Here is a 27,104-nt window from a genome sequence, read left to right as displayed (position 1 = left end):
CCGCCAGTCACAGATATCGATGTGGAGGAAATCTAGATACACTTGGTCAGCACGCCATGACCACAGTTAGCTACAATGGAGGGCACCTTCGCAACTGCAGGGATGTCACGTGGACCCATCCAGTGTCCATTGAGTGACTCTGTGGGCGCGCACTTCTACCTCAGTCTCACTATTTCATTGAAGCTTTCGACATGTGCCATTGATTAGTAGAGTGAATGATCTTTCCTGTGCTTACGTTTGCATTTCGAATTGCTCCTTACTGTTTTTGAATGATTAATACTACTTTTGCTACACTGCATTTTGCTTCTAGCTAGCCATTCAATTCGTCAACTGCACTACCATCGACCACAGGCAATTCAGTCATTGCAGATGACGCGGTAATCATGGTGACGAGACAGACTACCTTGCAGTTGGCCTAAAATATGTTCCACATGTACTTCAGGCTGAAAATTAACCTAACGCACCACATGGGGATTGCCATCACCATCTATGCCATCATGCAGGAATGCAGCATAATCTCGACCATAATAGGCAACACTACACACATCTTTAGCCCGTCTTAAAGTTGCATACGATTCTATACGATAGGCGTATTTTGGATCACAAATCTATACAATCACAATTTGTGACGCTTTTGCCTCGTTTTCATCAAACCGATAACCTTATTAAAATAAAGAACAACTGCCTTCAGTCACAATGGTGATTTTATTTCATTGCGCGATTGGGCTCGTCTTAACGTGCTTTGAAAATCTACATTTCTTTTCTGACACGTTGTCACCTAATATGCACTGCAGTCTTCCACTCAGTAAATGAAGACGTCTGTCTCCACATAAAGTAGTTTTCTGCTTTATCCGCAGACTACGGATAGAAAAAGTTCCAAGTAACTTGTAAGGGTTTCATTAACTCTAAACTGCAAAGAGAATGCCTCTTCTTACATACAAAATAACTGATCTACTGGCCGATTCTGAGTCCCGTAATAAGGAATGAGAAAAAGAACAAAATCATTGTTGCTGTCATATAACAAAATGGTATCTCTAGACAAAGACGGATGTTCGGCGTTGACAGAAATGTCAAACAACAAAACAGATACTCGGAGGCTTCTTGATGAGCGCCCCAGTGTCGGAGACAACGTAACCTTACTGGAAGGTTGAGGAAGTAAAGAGTTCTTTGGTCGACAACTCGGCGGTGTGCTTACACGGTGGACTGCCCCGCGGTTGCTGCGACGGCACCGGAATAAGCACCTGACTGATGGTGAGCGGAAGATCTCTGTTGGCACAGGCGGCTTTCTCGGTGTGAACGCCTTCCGAGCCTCGGTGCGGGGCTGTAGAGGACTAGAGGACACCCGCTCCAGGAATGCGGGCTGTTTCCAGTCACGTGTTGTGCCGAAGAAGTAAGGTCCCTGTACACCGCGATCTCTTGGTGGCGCAGGCGGCCGCCTGCTGGCCGCCGATGAGCCGCTACATGTACACAAAGACCGGCAAAGCTGACCCCTGCTCGGTCCGGGACCCGCTTTACAAGTGTGTTGTTGAGCGGGTGGCCAGCGTTGTAGGCGCACGGCCTAGTTTTATTTCAAAATGGTTCAAATGGCTCTGATCACTATGGGACTCAACTGCTGTGGTCATTAGTCCCCTAGAATTTAGAACTACTTAAACCTAACTAACCTAAGGACATCACACACATCCATGCCCGAGGCAGGATTCGAACCTGCGACCGTAGCAGTCGCACGGTTCCGGACTGCGCGCCTAGAACCGCGAGACCACCGCGGCCGGCAGTTTTATTTCATTCGGTCTTCAAAATGAAAATGGTACATGCGGAGTTTTGATACAGGTAAGTCACATAAAAAAGAGCAGCTTTCGTAAACTGTATTGTAACCGTAGGCATCTCCGTAGCTACTAATTCTTCGTGTAAGATTTAAAATTCGTCTGGGCAGTGAATTGTTTCGCCCCCAACACCCATCCCAACGATTAACTAATTTAATTTTACAATATTTGTAAAAATTTTCCCTTGTGTTGCCAAATATCGCGTTGTTAATTAATTTACAAAAAAAACTTTCTCAAAAATGCACGAATGTAAATGGTCTTTTGCATGTCTTTAAATCTGTGTACTCTTTCAGTAGGGTGCTCTGGTTGAATTGGTCTATGTGAGAGACGCTAATCAGTTCCATACCCAAATTCAGACATTGTTGGAGGCTCCTGTAATGCATAATGTATCTCTTTTTATTCCCCAGCGTTGTCATCAGCGTGAGAAGGAAACCATGTCGCGAAACTTGATCCTCTGGGCACATCAGCAAACAGCTGTGCTTGTCACACAAACTAGTGGTACACACGTTGTGTACCTCCAAGACATATGCTACACAAGAATCATCTACCACTGTTGAAAAACCCATTACATCAATTTCAGCACGAGTTTCTACTGAAACATTCGAAACGGTGACTACCGGGACTTTCTAGAAGGACTGGACCAGGAGTTTACAAGCATTAATTCGCCTTTTTATTACACTGTTTTATTGACAATTAAATGTAACAATTTACTCCGTGATTAAATATCTTTGGCAAAATGGACACCAAACAATTTTACAGTATTAATAAATATGCCGTAGGTTGAGAAACAACCAATTAACATAGAAGGCACTTAAATCCCAATGAAAACAAACTCAGTTAGTTAACTATAATTAAATTAATCTTCCATAAGAAGCTGGAATAAATTTTTATCGTAAAAACAGACCTTAAAGCTTCGCCCCCGTTACAGAACAAACCAACGTCTAAACTTATGATGGCATAAGCATTAAGGCGGAACAATTTCCTGTATATAGGCACTCGTCAGTACGTGAATAGTACGTTGCCATTAATGATAGGATAATAAGATCGCCAGTACAGCTCCCACACAGGAAAACGAGGTAAACAGTGGTCCCAATAGAGGTATACAAACTAATGGCCAAGTTATTAATTGATCTCTTGATACATTAGTACTAGCGGACTTTTGGGGTGCTTGGACTCTAGTGGCTGATGCAAAAATATCTGAAAAAGATCCGATAAGTAACTAAACTTCTATCCCGGAAGTACCGGACGATATGGCGTGGCTTAGTCCCAAGAACCACGGAAACTCTAGCGCGGGCACATCTCGTCCGCCTCGTAGTCAATTCCGTTCGGCCGGAAGTACATTGAAACAACAAGGTTAAAGATAGCATACAAAGATCAGATGTAACAAAAAAGAGCCCGCTAGGCAAATAAATGAAACTGCAACCAGTCACTTTTTTTTTCAAATAGTTTTTATTATTCCATGAATGGGTTTTCGAACCTTTTGAGGCTCATCATGAAATGTTTTTTTCCGGAAGCTACATATCTGTTTCATGCATAAAGCTGGGTGCCGACTCTTAACAAGAAGATGGAGCTTTGGAATTGTTTGAATACATCTGTAAGGGGCGGACATCTGAGTGCATGCGATACCTTGCATATGCAGTTTTCCATTCATACGGTATCTGATCGCCTTTCAAACATTGTTCAGAGGCCCTTTCCAGAATCTCACAAAGAATTGTGTATGCAGCCTTAATATGCTCAATACTGGTATTGCCTGGTCCCAGAGCTTTACCAGTCTTCCTTTGTTTGACCGCACATACTACTTCATCACGACTTGTCGCTGCACCTCGTCAGGCCCCTCACTCTCCTGCCCCAGTCTTCTGAAGCTTTCATATTCAGCTCTTATCTTCTTGTAACACATCCTGATAATACTACAACAAATGATCCACACACATTGTCCTGACCTGCCCGATACCTCAACTATATACAATTCCCTTTCCAAATATCTATTTGCTGAACATACAGATTGAATAACATTGAGTATAGGTTACAATCGAATCTCAGAAAGATTGCTTCCCTAACATGTTCGTCGACTCTTACAACTGCAGTCCGGTTACTGTACCCCTTCTACCTTCAGAGAGCATATTCGAGTCATTTTTTAAAGAGGTTTCTATAAATCTACAAATACTATAAACGTAGGTTTGCATTTCCTTAGTCTGCCTTCGAAGATAATCCATAGCGTCACTATTGCCTCGCAAGTTACTACATTTATGTAGAATCGAAATTGTTCTTCGGCGGTCGGAAAATGGCTCTGTAATATACACATTCGACCGCAACGACCTTGTTGGGAACCGTAATTACATCGCTGGACATTAAAACTGCAGCACCATGAAGGCAGCATGCAACACAAATCAAACTGGCATTAAGTGTAGTACATTCCTGAAAACGCAAGTAACTGTTTCTGCGCAACCGCATAAAGTAGGTACTATGGGCGTTCAATAAGTAATGCAACACATTTCCATTGAAAACCTTTTGGCGGAAGAGCAGAGCGTCGCAGATGTTCAAATACGCTTGCGGATGGTCTACAAGGACATGGCAGTGAACAAAAGCACGGAAAGTCCTTGGGCGAGGCGTCTCTCATCATAAAAAGCACGCGCAAACCTGCCCGGTCTTCCTCGTGCTGGTCGGTCGCGCACGATCATTCGAGGTGGTCGACAGATCACAAAAAAACACCTAGCTGCACAACTGGACGTCTCTGCTGAGTCACTCGCCCACCAGATGGGTTACTCAGAGGTGCTACTCACAGGAAATTGAAGAAACTACTGCAGCGTTTTGGCACAGAGACGCAAATGAACTTCTCTTCTACATGCCAAAGCAAGGCCTCACGCAAGTCTGCGACCCCAGGAGGAGCTCACAAAACTTCACTTCCGCATCCACCCTACAGTCCGGATGTCGCACCTTTCGACTTCCATCTGTTTGGCCCACTGAGGGATGCACCCCGCGGGAAGCAGTACGTGGATGATTGGGATGCAGCAGGACGTCGGCTCCAACATCGACACACAGAGCGGTACCATGCGACATACAGGCCTTCCGATGGCGTTCAACGGAGATTACGTTAAAAACATGGCTTTGTGCCAAAAAGCGTTGGGAATAACATGATGTATTGTAATTCTGAATAAAACCGACCAGCTTTCAGGAACAAAAATGATTAGTTACTGAACGACACTCTTAATAGTACGACCACCTATAATCTGAATATAAGGACAGATCAGTCTTTGCAGGGGATTATTCATTCTCATTGATCCACGAGTGTCATTCGAATATGGAATAGATAACTTCGAAGACTGAACACTAAGCAGAGCCTCAATAGCCCTATATTACAAGCGAAGAAGAGGACTGACCTATTCGATCGACCTAGAGGGATCGTCAACCATTTAAATAAAGTACCCTATGGCAGAAAATGAGATTTTTGCAGAAATTCAAGTATCCACATGGACAGTGCAACTTCGTCTGGGGCACCGTGGACCTCAGCACGGGGACCATTGTTGCGGCTTCTCTTGATGCCCACCGATAACAATGGCACGTGTGGAATGACGCCCGCATCAGAAAGGACGTATCAGTGCGTGAAGGCTCTAACGAGAAAGAACGTTGCAAGATTTCTTTCGTCATCGTCATACGGGACCAGCACATGACGAGATGGTCTCGGGTGTTCAAGTAGCCCGTGATTTTGACAATAACTGTAAGTTTCTGGCGTGGTAAGCCAAGTCCACAAGTACTGTCTTCGAGGTCTTTCTGACGTTATCTTTCAACAGCATAACCAAAGACGGTAAACTGTCACGCATTATCTCTTGACCTACCCGGCCAGTACAGTCTCCGAATCTCTCACACACTTAAAACATTTGTTCGTGGATTGCCGAGTCCATGGTAACGCCACCGATCGCCAGGCACTGCGATTGATGAACTCTTCCGTAGAGTTGAAGCAGCACAGAACGATGGACCGGTATCTCTCATCCTCGCTCAGTTCGACTCAGTGCCTCGATGTGGCCGAGCGATTCTAGGCGCTTCAGTCCGGAACCGCGCGACTGCTACGGTCGCAGGTTCGAATCCTGCCTCGGGCATGGATATGTGTGATGTCAGTTAGGTTTAAGTAGTTCTAAGTTCTAGGGGACTGGTTACCTCAGATGTTAAGTCCCATAGTGCTCAGAGCCTCGCTGTTAAAATTAACTGTATGTTAGACAAGGCGTCCGTTCATTATACGTATCTGGTGCTTCATTGAATACGAACTCTTTTCGTTATCTAGAGTACATCGCTACATCATCATAATATGTAAATATTTAGCCACTAATTAGTAAGTAAAATCAGTTATTGCATAGTTCGAAATATAAATGTAGTTAGAAATTGTAATGAGCTCTGAGAAGGTCCTCTCAGTACACTGCGACGAAAAAACATTGAACAATTTATAATACGAGGGCCGTTCTATATGTAATCCAGTACACTTTTTTTCTGAAAACAAGTTGTTTTATTCACGCGAGGAACCCAACGGGTACTCCTTTGGTACCCCAACTGGTGGATGAGTACGTCAGCACTACCATCTGAGACGTCCAGTTGTGCAAAGAAGTGTTTGATTGTGATCCATCGATCACCTCGAATGAGTGTCCACAAATTCCAAAAATGACGACAGACGCCTCAGCCAATGACTCATCGCGCTTTTCTTGACTGTCAGTTCTCCGTAGACATTTTGAATGCAAGCACCTATGGAAGTCTGCGGTTCTCTGAATTCCGCCATAAGAAACTCAATGACAGATCTCTGCTGGAACGCACATCCGCTACAAAAGCCATTTTGAAGGGCTACATATAGCGCCGCCACCTATCGTAAATTCATGAAACTATAGAGAATGAATCAAGAATATTCCACGATGTCCCACAAGCGAACCCGCATTTCTTCAACCGAAATCGGCCGAGGGGAAAATAAAAATAAAAAAATTAAAAAAAGGTTTTGCTTTACTCGTTAAACGTCCCTTCTGTCTTCATTGTTTAAGGTTTGATTCACTTGCATACAAGCTTCTTTCAGGTAGTTAACCATTTTTCTCCAAATTTTGGTTGTAACCTAACTCATCATTGCAACTTTCACCAAAATCCCCCGCGAAATCGTACCTGAATAGTTAGAAATTTAAGTTCTTGAAAGTGCGACCCACTGTTTCTTTTCGTAGTACTGTAACTTAAGTATGACTATGATAAACGGTAGCTGACGCCCATGTGTGCTTATTTCCACATTCATTGCTAGGATTTTACAAAGTGAAGAATTTTTCTCTGCCAAGGCGTAAGTTAATTGAGTGTGCGGTGACGCCCTGCAGACTTCACCGAAACGTCTGGCTGTTTTTGGTCCGAAAGCCGCGCGACTTTCAGTTGCAAAAGACAGCAACTTGCCTTGCCTTGTCACGTGCAATTGCATCCGCTTAGTTGTGCCTCTGTACATTCGTACACTTGACAAAACTAAACATTTTTCGCCTTTTACGTTACGTAAAATTTATTGAACTTTTCGCCGGTGTTTGTATGTTCCTAATTTGATAACGCACTGTATAGTATCTAATTTTATAACTAAAATGCAGAATTGATTGGATGGTTCGATACACGATAGAACAATGCCCTAATTGTCGCAGGAAGTGATTCGCCTCGATGGGCAATGAATGCACCACCTTCACTGCGGATGCAAAATTATGTTCGACTTCCTGCAGGAATCTCAAAGTAACGAGCATGGCGGGCGTGGACAGGGATAGGTACAAGTGTGGGTCAGCCGAAAGGCGTGCCGAGATAGTCGGCGTAATTGCGATAAACACTGTGTCAAGATGGCGCAGTGGTTATCGCAACTGCCTAGGAAGGAGAATATCCTGGGTTCAAATCCCAGTCCCAAACACATTTTCACTCATCGCTGCTGTGTCCTCATATAGTCCGATGTAGTTGACATCAGTAGTTCCTTTCCTTTCCCTTCCCTTCCCCTCTCCTCGTCACTGCTTACCTTAGGTACATTTCCTGTGCGTTTGTGGTTCCAGCCAGCTTCCGCAACAGCAGTTAGCCTCCGTGATATTCAACAAGAGCTGTGATCACTTACCGTTAAGACTTTCCCTGAAAAATAGAAATAAAACTACGAAGACAGATCGCTAGCTATGAGGGAGCATAGTTTATTCAACGTTTCTGCAAACTCAAACACAAGATGGATAAGGCGACTTTCATTTAATTGTAGCACGTTCGATGCCAATGCAAAACACTGTTGCCCAACGTGACTAGAAAAAGTTACCATATCATGTTAATAATTAATTTTAGAAAACTCGGTCAAGAAAATCTAGTTTAACAGGAACATATTCTCAGCAAATTTAAGTGATGAATGCTCTGATCGAGCGTTCAGCACCGTATTCTTATGATGTTTGTGATGAACAGTTTTTGTCATAATCGTGAACTTGTGAAAAATATCTGTACATTCAAAATAATCACTTAATTTACGTGACTAAAGGAAACACGAAATTTGTTAATGTAACCAAGAAGTTACAGCACTCAACTTGAATTACTCCATTTTCCGAGGCTCTATCAGATATTTTTTAAATTCCGACAGAGCTCTCTGACAATCCTGAAAACGGTTAACAAACGTAAGAACTGCCTTGCCTTGAGTATGTAGATAATGAGGTGTTGCGTCTGAGACCAAGTAGCTGATGACTGACATCTTAACATCGCAGTATGGGTGACCATTATCACAACAAGCCGTTGTGCTTCGCTAACACCATTTTGCTTTTGGTAGAGGCACCCAACGTTGCTATCTGTTAGTTCAGAAAATCTTGCATTCTGCAACTTAAATCACAGAGACGAAATTTTTCCATGATCTGCTGCTGCCATTTCCGATATCAGAGCTGGTCGCAGTAATTCTGAATCCTCAACATCGCTTATACGAGGAGGAACGCTACGCGCGTGCACTCGCTCTGTCCACCGAAAGGGAAACCAATGTGGATGCCCTCGTTTACAAAATGACAGTTAAACTATTAGCATTTATTTCATTGCATATCTTCATTCAGATAAGATGCGTTACGTCACGCTCTATGAGTCGTGGCCTTCTCGGATTCGAGCGTACCATTATTACGAGAAATTTATTCGACAATTTCATTTTATGAAGTATGTAACATCCTGAATATAAATTTAGATGACGTTACATGGTCTATGAATTCAAGTCACTTTAAAATACGAGTAGAACCACAATTAGTGTGATATATACCATCCCACCAGTAGGACATAACATTTTGCTACGATTTGTTTTGGGTAGAAAATCTTATAACATCACAGGAATGTTTCTCATATTCACTTAACAGAACACCGCACGACTTGGGGCGTGAGCGTTATGAACATCGGTTCTTGAGGATCAGAACTGTGTAGTAGTTCCGCTGCCTGTCACACTCGCAAGGACCAGTTTCACATTGCAAGGGGAAGGGTGGTTTTGTACATCTGACCTGTCTTTCTTCTTAAATGGGTGGTTGTCGGAGTCGACGAGGCCGATTTCAAAGCCGAGTAATTCTCACATGACCGCCGGTGTTTTGCCATATACGTTACAGAAAAACTTCTGAAAGTCCTGGCGAGAAGAACGTTGTAAGTATGAATACACATCGTCAAATGAAAATACCTGCCTTCTGCAAACTGCTGCTGATTGGTGGACGATCTGATCTCGCGCAGCCGTTGGAAACTCGAAATAGGAGTCGGCCGCTAGCCCTCATGGGGCTGAAGCGGCGAGTTGTGGGCGCTCTGGAGTGGAGTTTGTGTTTTAAAGTGGTTATTATTTCAGAGATCTGAAGCCAGTGATTCTTGACGAGGCTTATTTTCCTATGCGGAGGACCTACAAAGCATTCGGAAGTGCGTTCCCGTGCGAGGCCGCGGAATTATGCTGAGTCGCTTTCCTAATTTTCTTCGTTAGATTTACGGATTAGTAAACGTGGACTTGGGCTCTAGAGAGAGGCCTCAGAGTAGAGCTTGGAACCTTTAGCTAGGTGGAAGCGGTATTCGACTAAAGAAACGGACTTGGCTAGCGTTAATTGGTGCCAGTACACTTTTTTCTGCGCAATTTTGAGTCTGGTGCTTTTTGTATGTAACTCTCTCGCAAATGACTTTAAACTGCGTTCCAACTTCAGTGCTCTGAAGATTATCTCCGCAAATCACTGAGAGACAGTTTGAGGATGTGTACGAACTGTTAGCGGTGACGTATTTCATTCTAATGGTCACATCCCTTAATCTTTCTTGGAAGTAGATAGTTACATGGCTTTTAATTATTGACTTTGGAGTTCTGAGAAGTTTAATCCTGCGCCTCTGGTCATGAAGAGGGTGTTGATCCTTATTTAAACAGATTGGATGTTGTGACAGTTGGGAAAAATTCGTGAATGATGAAGAAGATCATGTATGCGGTAGACAAGACTTTGCCTAAAAATTATTAAAGAATTTAAATAAATCAGACAGAGAGAGAACACACGAATACACGTGATAACACGTGAATAATGAACCGAACATTACAAAAATGTTTTGCTTAACCTGAAGGCAAACATTCCTACTAATCCTGGTGATAGGACTGGAGAATTACTAAAAAAAATATTAACTTACTTGCCATGGGATAGTTAGAGGCAGTAATAAGAAAACAGAAGAACAGAAAAATTACCAGGACCAGATGGCATAAAATAAACAAATCGTGAATAATGGAGCACTTTCACTTAAATTCCGCCTTCTTTATCTATTAAACACTTGCTGGCTTGCAATGAGGAATGCCGACAGACGGTTAGTGAAACTGTTTCGTCTATATTTAAGGAAGGAGGAAAGAAATAAACCCACGAACCACAAAGGTTTAGGTATATTAAACTGTAAGCTGATATGTTAAATAACTTAGTAGAGTGTTACTCTCCCAAGAAGTACAGAATTGTTTTCGAAAAGGCAGAGCTTGTATTGACAATGCATTTACTTTTAAACAGCTAACAAACTAGAGAAGGAGCATAATTTGTCCAGGTATACAGAATTTTTAGACTTAGAGAAAGCCTGTGATAACATAGACAGGCATGAGCTATGGGATATAATGGCTATTGGGGGGCTACCCTTAATACATAATAATGTGTATGATAAGTTTATATAACGGCACTTCTTCAGACTCACTTCATCTGTTTAAGTGGGGAAAATGTAGTTATGAGTCGGGGAGTAAGACAAAATTGTATATTATCATTCATACTTTTTAACATTTATCTGGATGATATCCTACACAGATGCAAGGATTAAGAAAAATATAGGATTAAATTAGGGTGGAATGCATAACGCTGAAAATAATCTACAAAGAGCTATTTTGCGGCAGTCATGGACTGTGCGGCTGGCCCCGGCGGAGGTTCGAGTCCTCCTTCGGGCATGGGTGTGTGTGTGGTTGTCCTTAGGATAATTTAGGTTAAATAGTGTGTAAGCTTAGGGACTGATAACCTTAGCAGTTAAGTCCCATAAAAGGCCACACACACAAGAGCTATTTATTTAATGCATAAGAGTTTTAAAGGACATAACTAAAATTTCTGCCTCAAAATCAGTAACTGCGGTATCCGCGGGAAAATGCTCAATAACAGCAAAAATTATTTTGGATAACATAATTTTAGAACAGGTTCAACATTTTAATAATTTACGTTTTGAAATCTCGTATGATTACCATAAAGATATAAATACTAAATTGAGGAGATACTGAAAACAATGCTGACCGAAACACAGCTCAAACTATACGAGATGGTGGCCGTGTCGGTTGTTCTACGTGGCAGCGACACTTGTGCATCAAGACACAAAGATCACTGCCACATACAACCAACGGAAGTGAAATTAATTGGGGCTCTATTGAGATGTATACACACTGATGAAATAAAAACCACAATATACGAAATCAGTTACAAATATTCGCAAATAAGGTTTAAAATGGACGAATATGGCATCCAATGAGAGGAGCATTTAGAAATAATGGACTAGGCAAGGATTCATAAAATGGCACTTTCATACATAGCTGTTGGCCGGGGGGACGCACGAAGCCCAGGACAAAGATGGAGTGAAGCTGAAACAGGTCGAAGGCCTAATCCGTGAAAGGATGTGGAGGACGTGGAGGAGGAGGAAGGTGCTGATGGAGGACGGGGGTGGCAGCTAAAAGAAGTAATCTGGTCCGCCAGTAAAAATTTTTGACTAAATCGAGGGAGCAGTACATGCCGTGATTTGTCTCACACACTGCACGTCGCTAAGAGAATGTGGATTCTTTCCATGGTCGCTGGTGTGATTCAGAGCGGCACAACGTGTGCAGATAACGGGTCAGTGGTGTCACAAAATGTAGCTGTGTCATACAGAACAGTACCTCCTCGAACATGGACTGAGCTAGAACGGATCGTGCGCAACTATTCGGACTGAAAATATCCCCATCCGTCTCCCTTAAATTTACTGCGCCCAGAAAGTTTAAGATAACTGAAACCAGAAACACACAACCTTTCCCTCATTACATTCATGCATGCAAGTAATTACCCAAAAATATGAACATTACAAATGATCACCGTTTAACTCAAATCGAAAAGATAACCACTGCTAAAATATCTTCCTAAAGAAACTTAACAACTCGTGGCGTGTTCCTGCCTACTAATGTGGTTCAAATGGCTCTTAGCACTATGGGACTTAACTGCAGAGGTCATCAGTCCCATAGAACCTAGAACTACTTAAACCTAACTAACCTAAGGACATCACACACATCCATGTCCGAGACAGGATTCGAACCTGTGACCGTTGTGGTCGCTCGGTTCCAGACTGTAGCGCCTAGAACCGCTCGGCCACTCCGGCCGGCCCTACTAATGTAATAGCAGATAATGAACAGCACACAGACTTCATCGATACAGCATAATAATTCGCACGAGATTAAATGCAGAAGAATAAAGCATGCAAATACACGTTAACACTTGCAAACTACATAAATAAAGAGGCGTTGGAAATTAAAAGCAAATGAAATAAATGGTTAACTCTTATCTCATTAGTATTCGTAGCTGTTGTTTGCAAAACTGACTGCGTCGGAAATTAGTGGGTTTGCAAAGTTATTATGATTATGAAAAGAAATAATTCAGTGAATTAAACCATATTTTATTTACCGTCCTGAATGATACTGAAACCAAAGTTGAATATCATTACAATATGACAATTTAGAATTACATAAAATGAATAACAAAGAAAAGTTATTGTTTCTGTATAAAGAGTTTCTAAATCACTGATTATAACAATGTAGTTCGTGGTGTCTCTTAGACAATGATCAGCCGGCTGCGGTGGACGTGAAGTTCTAGGCGCTTCCGTCCGGAACCGCGAGACTGCTACGGTCGCAGGTTCGTATCCTGCCTAGGGCATGGATGTGCGTGATGTCCTTAGGTTAGTTAGGTTTAAGTAGTTCTAAGTTCTAGGGGACTGATGACCTCAGATGTTAAGTCCCACAGTGCTCAGAGCCATTTGAACCATTTGTAGACAATGATCCTTCAAAACAGTTTCCACTTTCTTATTGCTCTCGGAGAGTCGTCGACGTCAGCGTTGTTAGGCCACGGTCCTTGAGCGTGTAATCTAGAAATTGGTATTGTCTTGCTGAGCTCCTTAATCGTGGTCGCCTCTTGCGCACATACCAGAAACGCTGTATGTTCGCAGAACTAATCCCAGTTTTCGTATCTGCATGCAACGGAGAACGTAAAATACGGTTCTTTCCATAACGTTTGTTATACAATCTGGCCACTGTTTCAAAATTTATGCTTTACGATCGCGGCGCGTCACTTTGCGCATTATATCCGTCCCCATTACGAAAGTGAATGAAGTCAGTTGCATAGTAAAGCATTAGTCCGCTGTTTAAACCGAACAATCCGTGCCGTGCACGACTGTCTGTGTAATCATGGCAATCGCGCGGCGATCGGCACACCGTACGTTCACTGTTAAAGTTATTTGTATCAGTATGCAACACGAAAATGCAATACCATATTTCCTGTTCCATTCCGTAGTCCGTCGTACACACTACACAGTTTGTGCTGTCTACAATCGAAAACAATGTCTTCACAGCGTGCGCACAGATTTTACCCGTCTGCTTCTCGAAGTTTCATGCTCAATGAGTCATAATGCAGTTCGGGCAAATGATCAAAGCGACCTGTAAAGCCACTAGTTCTTTCAATCGCGGTACACATCGAGATCATAAATGTAACACTGTCCAAACACTGATATTTTTCACCGTCCAGGAACACAATGCGTAGCAGTACACGCTCTGCAGGGCAATCACCTCTGCTCTTTATGTTCTTCTCACTCCATATTCTCTATTGATGTTTTCCCTGTCGACCTATTGACATGCTCTACACCGCTTATACAGTTCACTTCACCGAACAGATTCTAACGATTCACAGGTTTACGCAATACCACAATTTCACAGTACCCTGCCCGTGGGAAATAAATTCAAATAACATGTTAACAAATAAGAAAGCATGCAACATCAGAACAGTTGAAAATGACAATCACATTCACAACAATTACACTGCGTAAACAGAAAAATAATTATATCAAGACTTAAATTCATAGAACTTGTGTTGAGATAATCTTTTCAATGTATGATGAAAGTAAAGCAGGGAATAAGTAAAAGATACTATGGAAAGAAAGAAAAAGTCTATATCGGTCTGTAGTACTACCTTCCCTAACGATAGCTCAGATGACGGACGAAAGGAACGTTTCAAATTTAGCGCTGTATTATTTCTGCACAAATTACGCCACTCTCTGTAACAGGTAAGTAGCAGTAATAAGGGCGTTATCCAATGTCGATTCATTGCGTGGCGTTTCTCTGTACGACGCCCGAGTTATTGAGAGTTATACCAGTGGTTGTCCTTGAGAGGGTGTGAGTTGACTACGAATAGATACTTGCACACGATTATATTGAATGTTCTTATCCTCCCGACGGCACTTTTCCTAATGAATGAAATGGATGGTACGTACCAACCTAATAGCTGCAGAAGTCACCAGAAGGGATTCTCGTCACTTTTTCCTGCGGGGACACATCACACTGTTAGTGTACGAATCTCAGAAGTAGCTACTTTCTGCAGTATTGCTTCCTTGCAAGCGACACAAGAGAGAGCTCACTGGCGCAAAGTTTCAAACGACGTTAGGTTGTTTTATCTCATGATCTGTATAATTGCTCTATTGTGGCTTGTACGTCATGGAAGGTATGGAAATTCGCAGCAATATTGTCGGCGGTATCAGGTACGTGATGTACCATTGACCTGTTAATTATGTAAAGGATATCAGTGTGTTGTTTTATTATTTTAAAAAAGCAGTGCAGTGGGTATAATCCTTCCCAACGACGTTGTTCCTTAAGCAAATGATTCCGAGTATTGGTCCTTAATGGCTGAGGTTCATCCATATTTAGACTTGAAATCAGAATTACTAGTTGTATGTTAGACTTTGAGGAACACCTTAAAACGTCCCCTTAGAAAAATTATACATGACTGTGCTTAAACTGATACACAATATTTTTTTTAGCGCAACGCAATCTGACTTTCAATAATCCCTAAAAAATGAATGGCCCTGACTAACATTAACCTATACCTTTCACGAATCACTTACCTCACAAAAATCTTCGCTACTCAAGCTACTGCAATACAGCGAGCGCCACTACTGCCAGCTAAATAAAAGATTCTAACAACTGAAGTCACTAACTACTGATAGGCATAGTTAGCAAATGAAAGATTTTGATAGAAACAAACAACGTATTTACCTTACTAGTGTTCAACAGTCATAATGTATATAGCACTTCATGACATCCACTCTTACAAATTTCAGAACTCCGCCATCTCTCTCACTAGATCCACCACTGCTGGCGGCTCACCTCCAACTGCGCAACGCTACGCGCTGGTAACATCCAGCTGCCCAACACTACAATGGCGAGTATTGCAACAATGCCAACCAGCCACAGACAGCACACAGCAGAGCCAGTGATTTTCATACAGAGCGCTCGTGACGTTACCAATATAAAAAACCTAAACAGCCTACTTACATAGCCCCCATGCTCCCCACAAAAAATTTTAAAAATTGTTTTGGGCACTGGCCAATACAGATTTGAAAAAAAAATTTCATAATTATTATCTAAGTAGGCTGTTTAGGTTTTTTATATTGGTAACGCCACGTAGCGCTCTGTATGAAAATCACTGTCTGTGCTGTGTGCAGTCTGTGGCTGGTTGGCATTATTGTAATACTCGCCATTGTAGCGTTGGGCAGCTGGATGTTACCAGCGCGTAGCGTTGCGCAGTTGGAGGTGAGCCGCCAGCAGTGGTGGATCTAGTGAGAGAGATGGCGGAGTTCTGAAATTTGTAAGACTGGATGTCATGAACTGCTATATACATTATGACTGTTGAACACTAGTAAGGTAAATACATTGTTTGTTCTCTATCAAAATCTTTCATTTGCTAACTATGCCTATCAGTAGTTAGTGACTTCAGTTGTTAGAATCTTTTATTTAGCTGGCAGTAGTGGCGCTCGCTGTATTGCAGTAGCTTGAGTAGCGAAGATTTTTGTGAGGTAAGTGATTCGTGAAAGGTATAGGTTAATGTTAGTCAGGGCCATTCTTTTTTAGGGATTATTGAAAGTCATATTGCGCTGCACTAAAAAAATAAAAAAAAAATATTGTGTGTCAGTTTAAGCACAGTCATGTATAATTTTTCTAAGGGGACGTTTCAACCTTGTAATATAAAATAAACATCTCGTGTTACGATTGAGTTAAATAATGTATGTTAGGTATTGCTGGGAACTATGGACTGCCCCAACACCCCGACTACCGTATGAGGTGCTTCTCTCAAATCAGTGTAAATCAGGTTAGCGCCGTTAACACAACTGTAGGCGCCTAGGTCAACTAACTCTGGGGAATAATTGAGTTGTATAATTAGACTTGTTTGACGTGTGGCGCGAGTTCATTTGCATGAACTTTGAAATTAACCCCACACTGGCAAACAGGTAATAGTAACGTCAGCAGGAATCTAAACTGCTGGACAGTAACGATATTACAACACTTCTAAGTGGTTAAACTTGTGGCATTGAACCAACGCCACGTAAGTACGAGCAGCATAGCGCACATTATTAGAAATACACTAAACCGGAAATACGTTGACCGATATTCAGATGAGATTATATAACTTTTTTTAACTTCTGCCATATTTATGTTAGTGAACACAGGGGCTTGTATGGAAGGATTGGATACTACTTAGTACAATAAATTTTCTAAAATGCAGAGAAAGTAATTGAAACATTGTAGGTGGTCAAAATTAGCATGAAATTGGGAATACATGGACCAACCCATTCTTTCACCACGACTGTCAACTACCATTCCATTTGTGGTCAGTATTTCAGAAATACAATGAAACTTTGACCACTTATAATAAATACACTGATCTAAAATTTTCTTAAGTGCTTTATTAACTCTCATAAAAGAAAAAAACCTAGTACAGTACATAAATCAAACAGTCTGATTAATTATCAAAAATACAAAAATATAAGTATAATGAAAGGTACTAGGATGGAGTACCAAACACATACACTACGTGATCGAAAGTATCCGAAGATCTGGCTGAAAATGGCTTAAAAGTTCGTGGCGCCCTCCATCGGTAATGCTGGAATTCAGTATGGTGTTGGCCCACCATTAGCCTTGATGACAGCTTCCACTCCCTCAGGCATAGGTTTAATCAGGTGCTGGAAGGTTTCTTGGTGATTGCCAGCCCATTCTTCACCGAGTGCTGCATTGAGGAGAGGTATCGATGTCGGAAGGTGAGGCCCGGCAGGAAGTCGGCGTTCCAAAACATCCCAAACGTGTTCTATAGGATTCAGATCAGGATTCTGTGCAGGCCAGTCCATTACAGAGATGTTATAGTCGTGTTACCAATCAGCCACAGACCGTGAATTATGAACAGGCTTCTCGATCGTGTTGAAAGATGCAATCGCCATCCTTGAATTTCTCTTCAACAGTGGAAAGCAAGAAGGTGCTTAAAACATCAATGTAGGACTGTGCTGCGATAGCGCCACCCAAAACAACAAGCGGTCCAAGAACCCTCCATGAAAAACACGACCACACCACACCACCGCCTCCGAATTTTTCTGTTGGCACGACCCACGCTGGCAGATTACGTTCACCGGGCATTCGCCGTACCCACACCATGCCATCGGATCGCCATTTTGCGTACTGTTATGCGTCACTCCACACAACATTTTTCCACTGTTCAATCGTCCTATATTTACGCTCCTTACACCAAGCTAGGCGTTGTCTGGCATTTACTGGCGTGATGTGTGGCTTATGAACAGCCGCTCGACTATGAAATCCAAGTTTTCTTACCTCCCACCTAACTGTCATAGTACTTGCAGTGGACCCTGATGCAGTTTGCAATTCCTACGTGATGGCCTGTACAGATATCTACCTATTACACATAAGGACCCTCAACAACTGTCGGATGTCTCTTTGCGCATCACCACTTCTTCCACCCCGCACGCAGCCCTCGCTACACACCGTCAAGTCAGCAGCACTGCACTCTGTCTAATCTGTCTCTCTCCTCTGCTTCAAAAAAATGGCTCTGAGCACTATGGGACTTAACTGCTTAGGTCATCAGTCCCCTAGAACTGAGAACTACTTAAACCTAACTAACCTAAGGACATCACACACATCCATGCCCCAGGCAGGATTCGAACCTGCGACCGTAGTGGTCGCGCGGTTCCAGACTGAAGCGCCTAGAACCGCTTGGCCACTCCGGCCGGCTCCTCTGCTTCCTTGCCGTTTTCCGCTCCTCTACGGGGTCTGAATTTTTGTAGGGATATGGAGTCTATGTACCCCATCTGTTTGTGTCAGGAGTAAATCTGTTAGTCAACAGCCGATCTCGGTCTGTACGCTTTAGTGCTGTACGAGTCCCTTCACGTATCCGCTTCCCTATCACATCGGAAACAGTGAACCTAGGGATGTTTCTGAGTGTGGAAATCTCGCGTACAGATGTATTACACAACTGACGCCCAAGCACCTGACCACGTTCGAAATCCGTGAATTCCGCGGAGCGTCCCATTCTGCTCTCTAACGATGTTTAATGACTACTGAGGTCGCTGGTACGGAGTACATGGCAGTAGGTGGAAGCACAATGTACCTATTATGAAAAACGTATGTTTTGGAGGGTGTCCGGATACTTTTGATGACGTAGTGCAGCTGAAAATTTAGTTGAGCATAATACTTTATAATTCATTCATCGTAAACATAAATTCTCATTTCAAAACACCCAATGCAGTTAGAACTAAAGTTATTCATTCTTTATTTATCGAGTCCGTATCTGGCACTTGTGGCAAACAGACTTCATTCCTCGTTTCCGAAGATATCCTACGTTATATGAAGGGCTTATTTCAATAGTGGTTTAAGTCCATTACATCCACTTTTCTGTCTATAATGCTTCTGAAATTAATGAGCCAAGCAAACAGAAAGATGCGTTCATCTCTATCAAGAAGCCATATGCTTGAGTATTTCTGGTATCTCAACTGCAGATTTTTCAGCGCTCATTTAACTTTAGGACTCTGTATTTCAATATGAACAAAAATGGACTTGTACCACTATTGAAATAAGCCCTCATATGTTGTACCTGAAACACTGCCTGAACCACAACAGCTTGAAATTTCAGCAATTTATGATTGAGATTGGTTGCAGGCAAATTAACAACTACAAATGAGCCTTCGTCTATATACCGATGATTAATGTATGTATTCCTTAGTCCCACACTGTCATGGACATCAAGACTGTTTAGTAAACAGAGAAATCGTAACATACTGACAGACACATCCATGTGAACACAAAACTAATCAGTGGTCTGTTCTGAGAATTAATCGAATAACATACTTGGTGCAATTGGAAACGCGGAAGGCTTTTCAGTTAAATGATACTGGTGTATTTTGTACAAGCAGATTTTAATATGCATTTTCGTGTACAATTATAAGTCACAACAGGTTCGCCAACTTTTTCACGAGAAAATCGTCACTACATGGCGACACCTAGAGTACGCTGATGGAAATTTACAACCGAACAGTACACACTTAACTCCCAACTGAGAGCCAGCACAGAGCCGTAAAACTTTTGGTGCGTGAGTGGTCAAAGTAACCGTGGCGGTCAAAGTACACACGGTGTACGGTACTTCACAAAAACTGCGGAATAAATTTCTTCATCCGAAATGGTATGTGCCCTGAAATATATTGTGCCCATCTGTGTGGTGGTGCTCAGAAGTTCGAATGGGACACAAGCATTCCTATACTGCATTTTGCGCTTCCCAGTCAATTCTCACTCGAAACTTGATCCTGCAAATTCCTTTCCCAGACTAATAGTTTCTTCCGGTATATATGTCACTCCTGCTGAAGAACAGCGTTTGTATGACAGCGGAAATACATGACACTCAAGTGACAGACATTTGTGCAAGACAGTTAGAAGCTTCAGTTCTGCATTTCAGTAGACCACTCTCGATAATTAAGGGAAAATAAAAACAGGTCATAGTAACTTATACTTGCAAAAGAGTATTTTCCGTTATCTCTCACTTCAGCTTGTTTTTGGTTGACCTTGGAGAAGGAAAGTATATCTAGATAGTGGCCCGATATTCATATCAGATTCATTTTGCATAATAACTGGCGAGCTACAATACCGACAGACAACACGGATTTTTGAAGAACATTCCGAAACATAATTTCTTGTAGCCAGCCAAGTGTACTGTTAACGGGCCTTCTATGATGAAGCTATTATGAGTACAGCAAATGCTGATGATAAAGGTAAATTGGTGCATCAACAACGATTCAGCTTCAGGTATAACGGGCGATCAAAAAGTTTCCGTTCGAAGCCCATGCAGTCCAGAATCGCTATGCCATTCAGGCAAAAATCGCCATCCAACCGACGCATTAGATTAAAGATACCCGTTTAGTAAAACATCGTGCCCTGCTGTGTGAAAAAGTCGGTAATGCCTGTTGCTCATCCTCGACCTAAAGGAATCGTAGACCCTTCACGCCCTCTTTCAAGGTACCGAAGCCGTGATATTTGCATCTTGAGAGATCAGGACTTTAGGGCGGGTGCTCGAGTTTCTCCCAGTTCAGGCTGGCCGGCCTCCCAGGTCGACGGCGTCTTGGGTCGAATAGTGATCAGTACGGGACTTGACACACCATTCCACAACGGTCGTTTTCGACATACATGCTGCCCCGTATACAGTCTTCATTTTCCGATGGATGTGTACCGGTGTGTTTCTTTTGCCAGCTAAGTTTGGAAATATTTTGTAATAACTTCGCCAACAGTTTACATTTCAACATTTCCCACAGGCTCGTCGGAAAGACACGACTGCCACGCTAATCCCGTGCTTACATGTCGGTGTTTATAGACGTGCAGCGGAGCGGCGCTATGTTCTACATGCGCTGCACTGACGCCCTCAAATGGAAACTTTTTGACAACCTCTTCCAGTAGTGGTGAATATCTGTGCATTATTTGTTATTCTAGGAGACCATTATGGTAAAACCTGTCTGGAATTCCTACAGAAGAATTTGTGTTGACTCCCTTAGGAAACTGGCGACTGAGGCGGCGTCCAGTCACTTCAAATGGTTCAAATGACTCTGATCACTATGGGACATAACATCTGAGGTCATCACTTCCCTAGAACTTAGAACTACTTAAACCTAACTAACCTAAGGACAGTACACACATCCATGCCCGAGACAGGATTCGAACCTGCGACCGTAGCCGTCGCGCGGTTCTAGATTGAAGCGCCTCGAACCGCTCGCCCACAGCGGCCGGTATCCAGCCACTAAATTGAACCTAATAAAATATACATTTACCGATACTTGACTACAGAAGAGTCCGTACTAGGCAGGGTAAATGCTAAGGAACAGAATAGAGAATAAAGCTCAACTTTTTGCCATGCAGCTGATACATGATGGAGCGCAACAAAGGAAGTTCATCTTAGAAGTGGAGTGGGATTTAACTTCTCAAGGGCGATGACGTCATTAGAGACGAAACATGCTCTTGAATTGGGGGAAGATCAGTATTGTCGTTTTCGAAAGTGGTCATTAAATATGATGTACAAGCTCCCGTAGGACAAGGAAGAGGAAAAAGAAATACTTTTGTCCCTTCTTTACATTCACATTTAGGGAATTAGGAAAACTTCGGAAAAGTTCTTTCCGGGTGCTCGGAAAATAATTTGAGCCACAATGTTCCAGCTTGACAAGCACTACGTCATATGTCTTGATGTTTAACGTGAACAAGCTATCGTATTACTTTCGATACGATAGCCGTACTGAACAACTTGCCTTTTAATCTGAGATGCTATACAGGGATAGGTTGGGATTTTCCAACGGATGAGGAAATACATCATAAGGTGACAGACGCTTATATTGTATCTCACAGGGAGCCCATTTAAAGCTTCTGGTGTAAAATTGACAATGTTAACTTTGTTAGAGTATGCATTTGTCAAGTTGTGTAATAAATACTCCGTTGTAGGCTGACGTCCATCTCTGTAGTTTCCATTCAGCCTGAATGAATTTTACTCTCTGCAACGGAGTGTGCCCTGATATAAAACTTAGTGGCAGAATAGAACTGTGTGCCGGGTCGGGACTCGAACCTGGGCAAGTGCTCTACCGACTGAACTACCTAAACCAGAAAGAGGTGTGAGGACGGGTCATGAGACGTGAAGCAGCTGAGCTTTACGGGCAGATCGTGAGTCGTACTCCACTACCTTAGTTGGTAGAATGCTTGTCCATTAAAAGCAAAGGTCATTACAAGTTCATAATTCCAGAGTACATTGGCAAATGAAAATAGACGAACAGGTATAAGAGTTTTTATTCTTTCAGTAATGTCAGAAATGGCTTAGTTTAAGTACAGGAGGAAGCCAAATGATACAAAGGGAATGTATATAGCGATCAACGATCATGTTCGCATCTACAATCAGTGCTCAGTCTGGATCGCAATTTATTGAATTACTCTGTAAACTACCATTCAATAAATTTCACTCCACAATAAATATTGATTAGTGTCCTGTAAGGAGACTCTAGTAAAGGCTAATGACAAAAGACAACAGTGGATAGAGGGACAGCTGATACATAGACTATCACATCTCTTTTTATCACTGAATATGTTTTCATTTATACGCCACCTCGAACTGTTCAAGCCGACACTAAGTCACACGTCAGAGAGCTTAACGGAACTGCTTAGAGCAGCCGACCGACGATGCCACGGACAATGCTGGTCTCTCTGATAGAGTCGTACACGTAATAAATAACTTTGTTGACGTTGTCGAACATTCTATTTCGTTTTGCATATGACACGCAGTTTCAGTTCAACGCTGTGAAGAGTTTATTTAAGTCGATCGTCAATGTAGATTCACTGGTCGAACTGAGAATACGAAAGAATATTTGTGAAGTCGTCTGCATTATTTACACGAGCAGTGAAAGTGTTTCATCTCTCAGAAATACCCAAGTTGAACATTACTGTAACCCACAAACTGCAGGGACAGATTTCTAAGTAGGGAGGAAAAAAAGTTCCTATGACCATGTGTCCGGTTCAAAAAAAGGTTCAAATGGCTCTGAGCACTATGGGACTTAACATCTGTGGTCATCAGTCCCCTAGAACTTAGAACTAGTTAAACCTAACTAACCTAAGGACATCACACACATCCATGCCCGAGGCAGGATTCGAACCTGCGACCGTGGCAGTCACGCGGTTCCGGACTAAGCGCCTAAAACCGCACGGCCACCGCGGCCGGCTCATGTGTCCGGAAATACATCGTTGCCACCGTAGATGACAGTTCCTCCGACCATTTGCCGTGTGTTCCTTGTGTGTCGAAGGTGATAACAATAGTTGCGGTCATATTGTAGGGTACATATAATCGCACTCTGGCTAACACCAAGTTGGTGGGCCGCTTGCCTGGTGCCTGTACTAGGGTTCGTCTCAAAATCCTGTAGAACCCGGTTCTCTAAATCTGGCGTATGCACAGTCCGAGACCTCCCTGCACGTTCGTCTGTCTGTAAGGACCCAAGACCACAGAAACCTCCAAAAAGTGGTTGAAATGTCATGTGATGTGATTGACGTTCTGTGACGGTGCTTATTTTGGTATAGCCGTGCTGCCTCTCGATCATTTTCATCTGTGGCCGTACACGCACACCATCTCAGCTTTTTCCCGGCATGAACTCCGAACCATTCTGCTGCTTATAGTACCCTGCGTCAATCACACAGGCTGCAACACACAAGGAACACAGGGCACGTGGTCAGAAAAATTGTCATTCGTCAGCTCCATCTACGTGGCAACTATGCATTTCTGGACACATGTTCATCGGACCTTTTTCCCTCCACTTCCAGTCAAAAATACGTCCCCGCAGTTCATCGGTTTTATTAACGTCCACCCTGTATGCACTGAACTCAAAAGGAGTATTCCTTCTAATGGATGTGATAAATGTACAATGCAGAAGAGTCAGATCTATTTACCTTCTGATCATACATTATCAAGTTTGGCGTCCGCCCCTGGTAACTGAGTGGTCAGCGAGACGGAATGTCATACCTAGCGGCCCGGGTTCGATTCCCGGCGGGGTCGGAAAATTTCTCCGCTCAGGCACTGGGTAGTGTGTTGTCGTTATAATCATCATCATCATCATTTCATCATCATCATCATTTCATCCTCATCGACACGCAAGTCGCCGAAGTGGCCTAAACTCGAAAGACTTGTACCAAGCGAACGGTCTACCCGACGGGAGGCCATAGCCACACTACATTTCCATTTTATCTACGTCTGGCTACTTAGTTGACAACAGAAAGAATATAATTTACTGCAGCAGTATCAGTCACTAGACTTCGTTGCGACGGAGTTATGATCGTATAGTCAAACAGGAAATCGCCCAGAAACCTCTCCAAAAAGAAGTTGCACTCAATTCTTCGAGACTGTGTAAACCGTTCGATAGACTGAATAACAGAGATATAGAGCTGCAGTTACCAGAGAACGTTCGTTTTTTTTCTACTGAGTTATCTTGCATTATTTTATGTATATCTTACAATATTAAATAAGCTTCGCAATTACGCGTTCCGTTTTAAAAATTGTACTCATTCAATAAAGTAGGTGACAGACATAAGTAAATTGTTTTGCTATGCCGCTCCTGTTTTCACGAATATTTTTGTTGTAGTACTATGCGTTTTGTATTTTACAGTTTTAAAACATTACCACAAATCTTCGCCAGGGAAACTTCCAGAATTTTCACTCTAGATTGTTTGTCTTGTTGCAGACCGCCTGCAAAGTGGAAACGCATTCTTGCCGGCACGCCATGAAACCCGCCAACAAGGAGAAGAATCAGAACCAGAAGTGCATTCCATGTGAGTATGTAGCACATTAGCTGTACCAAAGCTGAGAGGCTCTATTTGCATCTATGGCTATCAGGCTTTTGGTTGAACCTTGGTTAGCACTGCGGTTCAGGTAGATGAACTTCAGTATCGATCCGGACGGAAGGAAAGTTGGAAACGATGAACAACGACCACGGCCGCGCCTCTTCCAAATAATGTGCGAATTCTCTTAGAATCGTAGCAGATATAGAGCTTCTTGGGGAATGTGTATGAAGTAGCTGGAATGTCTTGACATATTTCGTGAAAGAGTGGAATAACTTCGATTTTTGGTGATACATGACTGACTGGCGCACTTCGTGTGATTCTTTGATGATTTGCAGTAGTAGTAGATACTTTATGGTGTGTGTGTGTGTGTGTGTGTGTGTGTGTGTGTGTGTGTGTGTGTGTGTCGTCGTCGTCGAGTGCGTACGTCTGCTAAAATTTATGGCTCACTATAAATCTATTATTGACGTCGAGACAAGAAATAACTCATCTCAAATAAATAACCAGTTATTTAGAATTTGCAATTACTGTTAATAACCGGGCATGTGCAATCATAGTCGTCCACAAGGGGAGGCAAGAGGGGGCACTTGCCCTCCCCCTCTACCTCCCCCTCTCCTGGAATATGGAGTAAAGTTTTCTGTGATACATTGAGCGGATAACCATCATTTCCTTGGAATGTACACTGATCAGCCAGAACATTATGAACACCGACCTACTATCTATACAAACCCGTCCAGGCGACAGTAGCCTCATCTGACGAGGAGGGACAGCTGGTCAAATACATGCACGGTGCATCTAGTATCAGTCCGAGCGCTGTCCGTGTGTATAATGGGGATGGCCCGGGGGCATGACAAGAGCACTTCGGAAACCGCACGACTTGTCAGTTGTTCGATGAGTCTTGTGGTGAGTGTCTTCAACACGTGGCAAACGAAGGTGAAACAGTGGTGGAACTAACATCACACTTCAATGCCAGGCCGCGTACAAGTGTGCCTGAACGAACAGTGCACCGAACATTCCTAACGACGGATCTCCGCAGCCATGCATGTGCCAATGTTAACACCACGATATCGGCAGCTACGAGTGAAATGTGCACATCACCATCGGCACTGGACATTGGCGTAATGGAAGAGCGTTGCATGATCTGATCAATCCCAATACCTTTCTTCATCGTGCCGATGGGATGGGTCGAATCCATCCACTTCCAGGGGAACAGCTCCATGACACCTGTTCTGCGGGACGCTCCATTACGCTCTGAGAAACATCCACGTAGTCATCCAGCGGAGCTCGTGTAACGCCGCTTGACGACCAAGGAGTATCGTACACTGGTTGCAGACCACGTGAACCCCTTAATAACGAACATTTTTCCCGACAGCAGTGGCAGCTTTCAACAGGATAACGCGCGTAAGTCACGAAACCAGGTGTGTAATAAATTGGGTCGAGCAACATAGTGACGAGTTCCAATTATGTGCTGGCTCCCCAACTCGCCAGATCGAAATCTGACTGAACACATCTTGGATGTGATTGACTGTGGCGTCAAAGCTCATCGCCGCCTTCCCAGGAATTTATGGGAAGTAGGTGACTTGTGCGTGACTGCGTGCAGAAGTAGTGCTAACTCAGTCCAGTGACCTACCAAGCCTCGTTGCTTCCATGCCATCACACGTCGCTCCTCTTTTCACTGCCTAAGGCGGGCCTACCGACTATTAGGTAGGTGACCATTACGTTCTGGTTGATCAGTGTAATAAGTGTTTAGTTGTTGTTGTGGTCTTCAGTCCTGAGACTGGTTTGATGCAGCTCTCCATGCCACTCTATCCTGTACAAGCCTCTTCATCTCCCAGTACTTACTGCAACCTACATCCTTCTGAATCTGCTTAGTGTATTCATCTCTTGGTCTCCCTCTACGATTTTTA

At 42.9% G+C, this 27,104-nt stretch overlaps 1 protein-coding gene across 1 annotated transcript in view; it reads left to right on the top strand.

Moving 5' to 3' along the window:
• The window catches only part of LOC126272182 (uncharacterized), a 1,390,907-nt gene that overhangs the window by 1,047,661 nt on the left and 316,142 nt on the right, over positions 1 to 27,104 (top strand). Inside the window, 1 exon segment of the mRNA XM_049974835.1 lies at positions 25,101 to 25,188. Coding sequence (XP_049830792.1) covers positions 25,101 to 25,188 — 88 coding nt within the window.

The sequence above is a fragment of the Schistocerca gregaria genome, chromosome 5 (genome assembly GCF_023897955.1).
Source record: "Schistocerca gregaria isolate iqSchGreg1 chromosome 5, iqSchGreg1.2, whole genome shotgun sequence".
NCBI classification, from domain to species: domain Eukaryota; kingdom Metazoa; phylum Arthropoda; class Insecta; order Orthoptera; family Acrididae; genus Schistocerca; species Schistocerca gregaria.
Note: the sequence above shows the minus strand (reverse complement) of the source record. Positions and strands in the feature narration are given on the sequence as shown.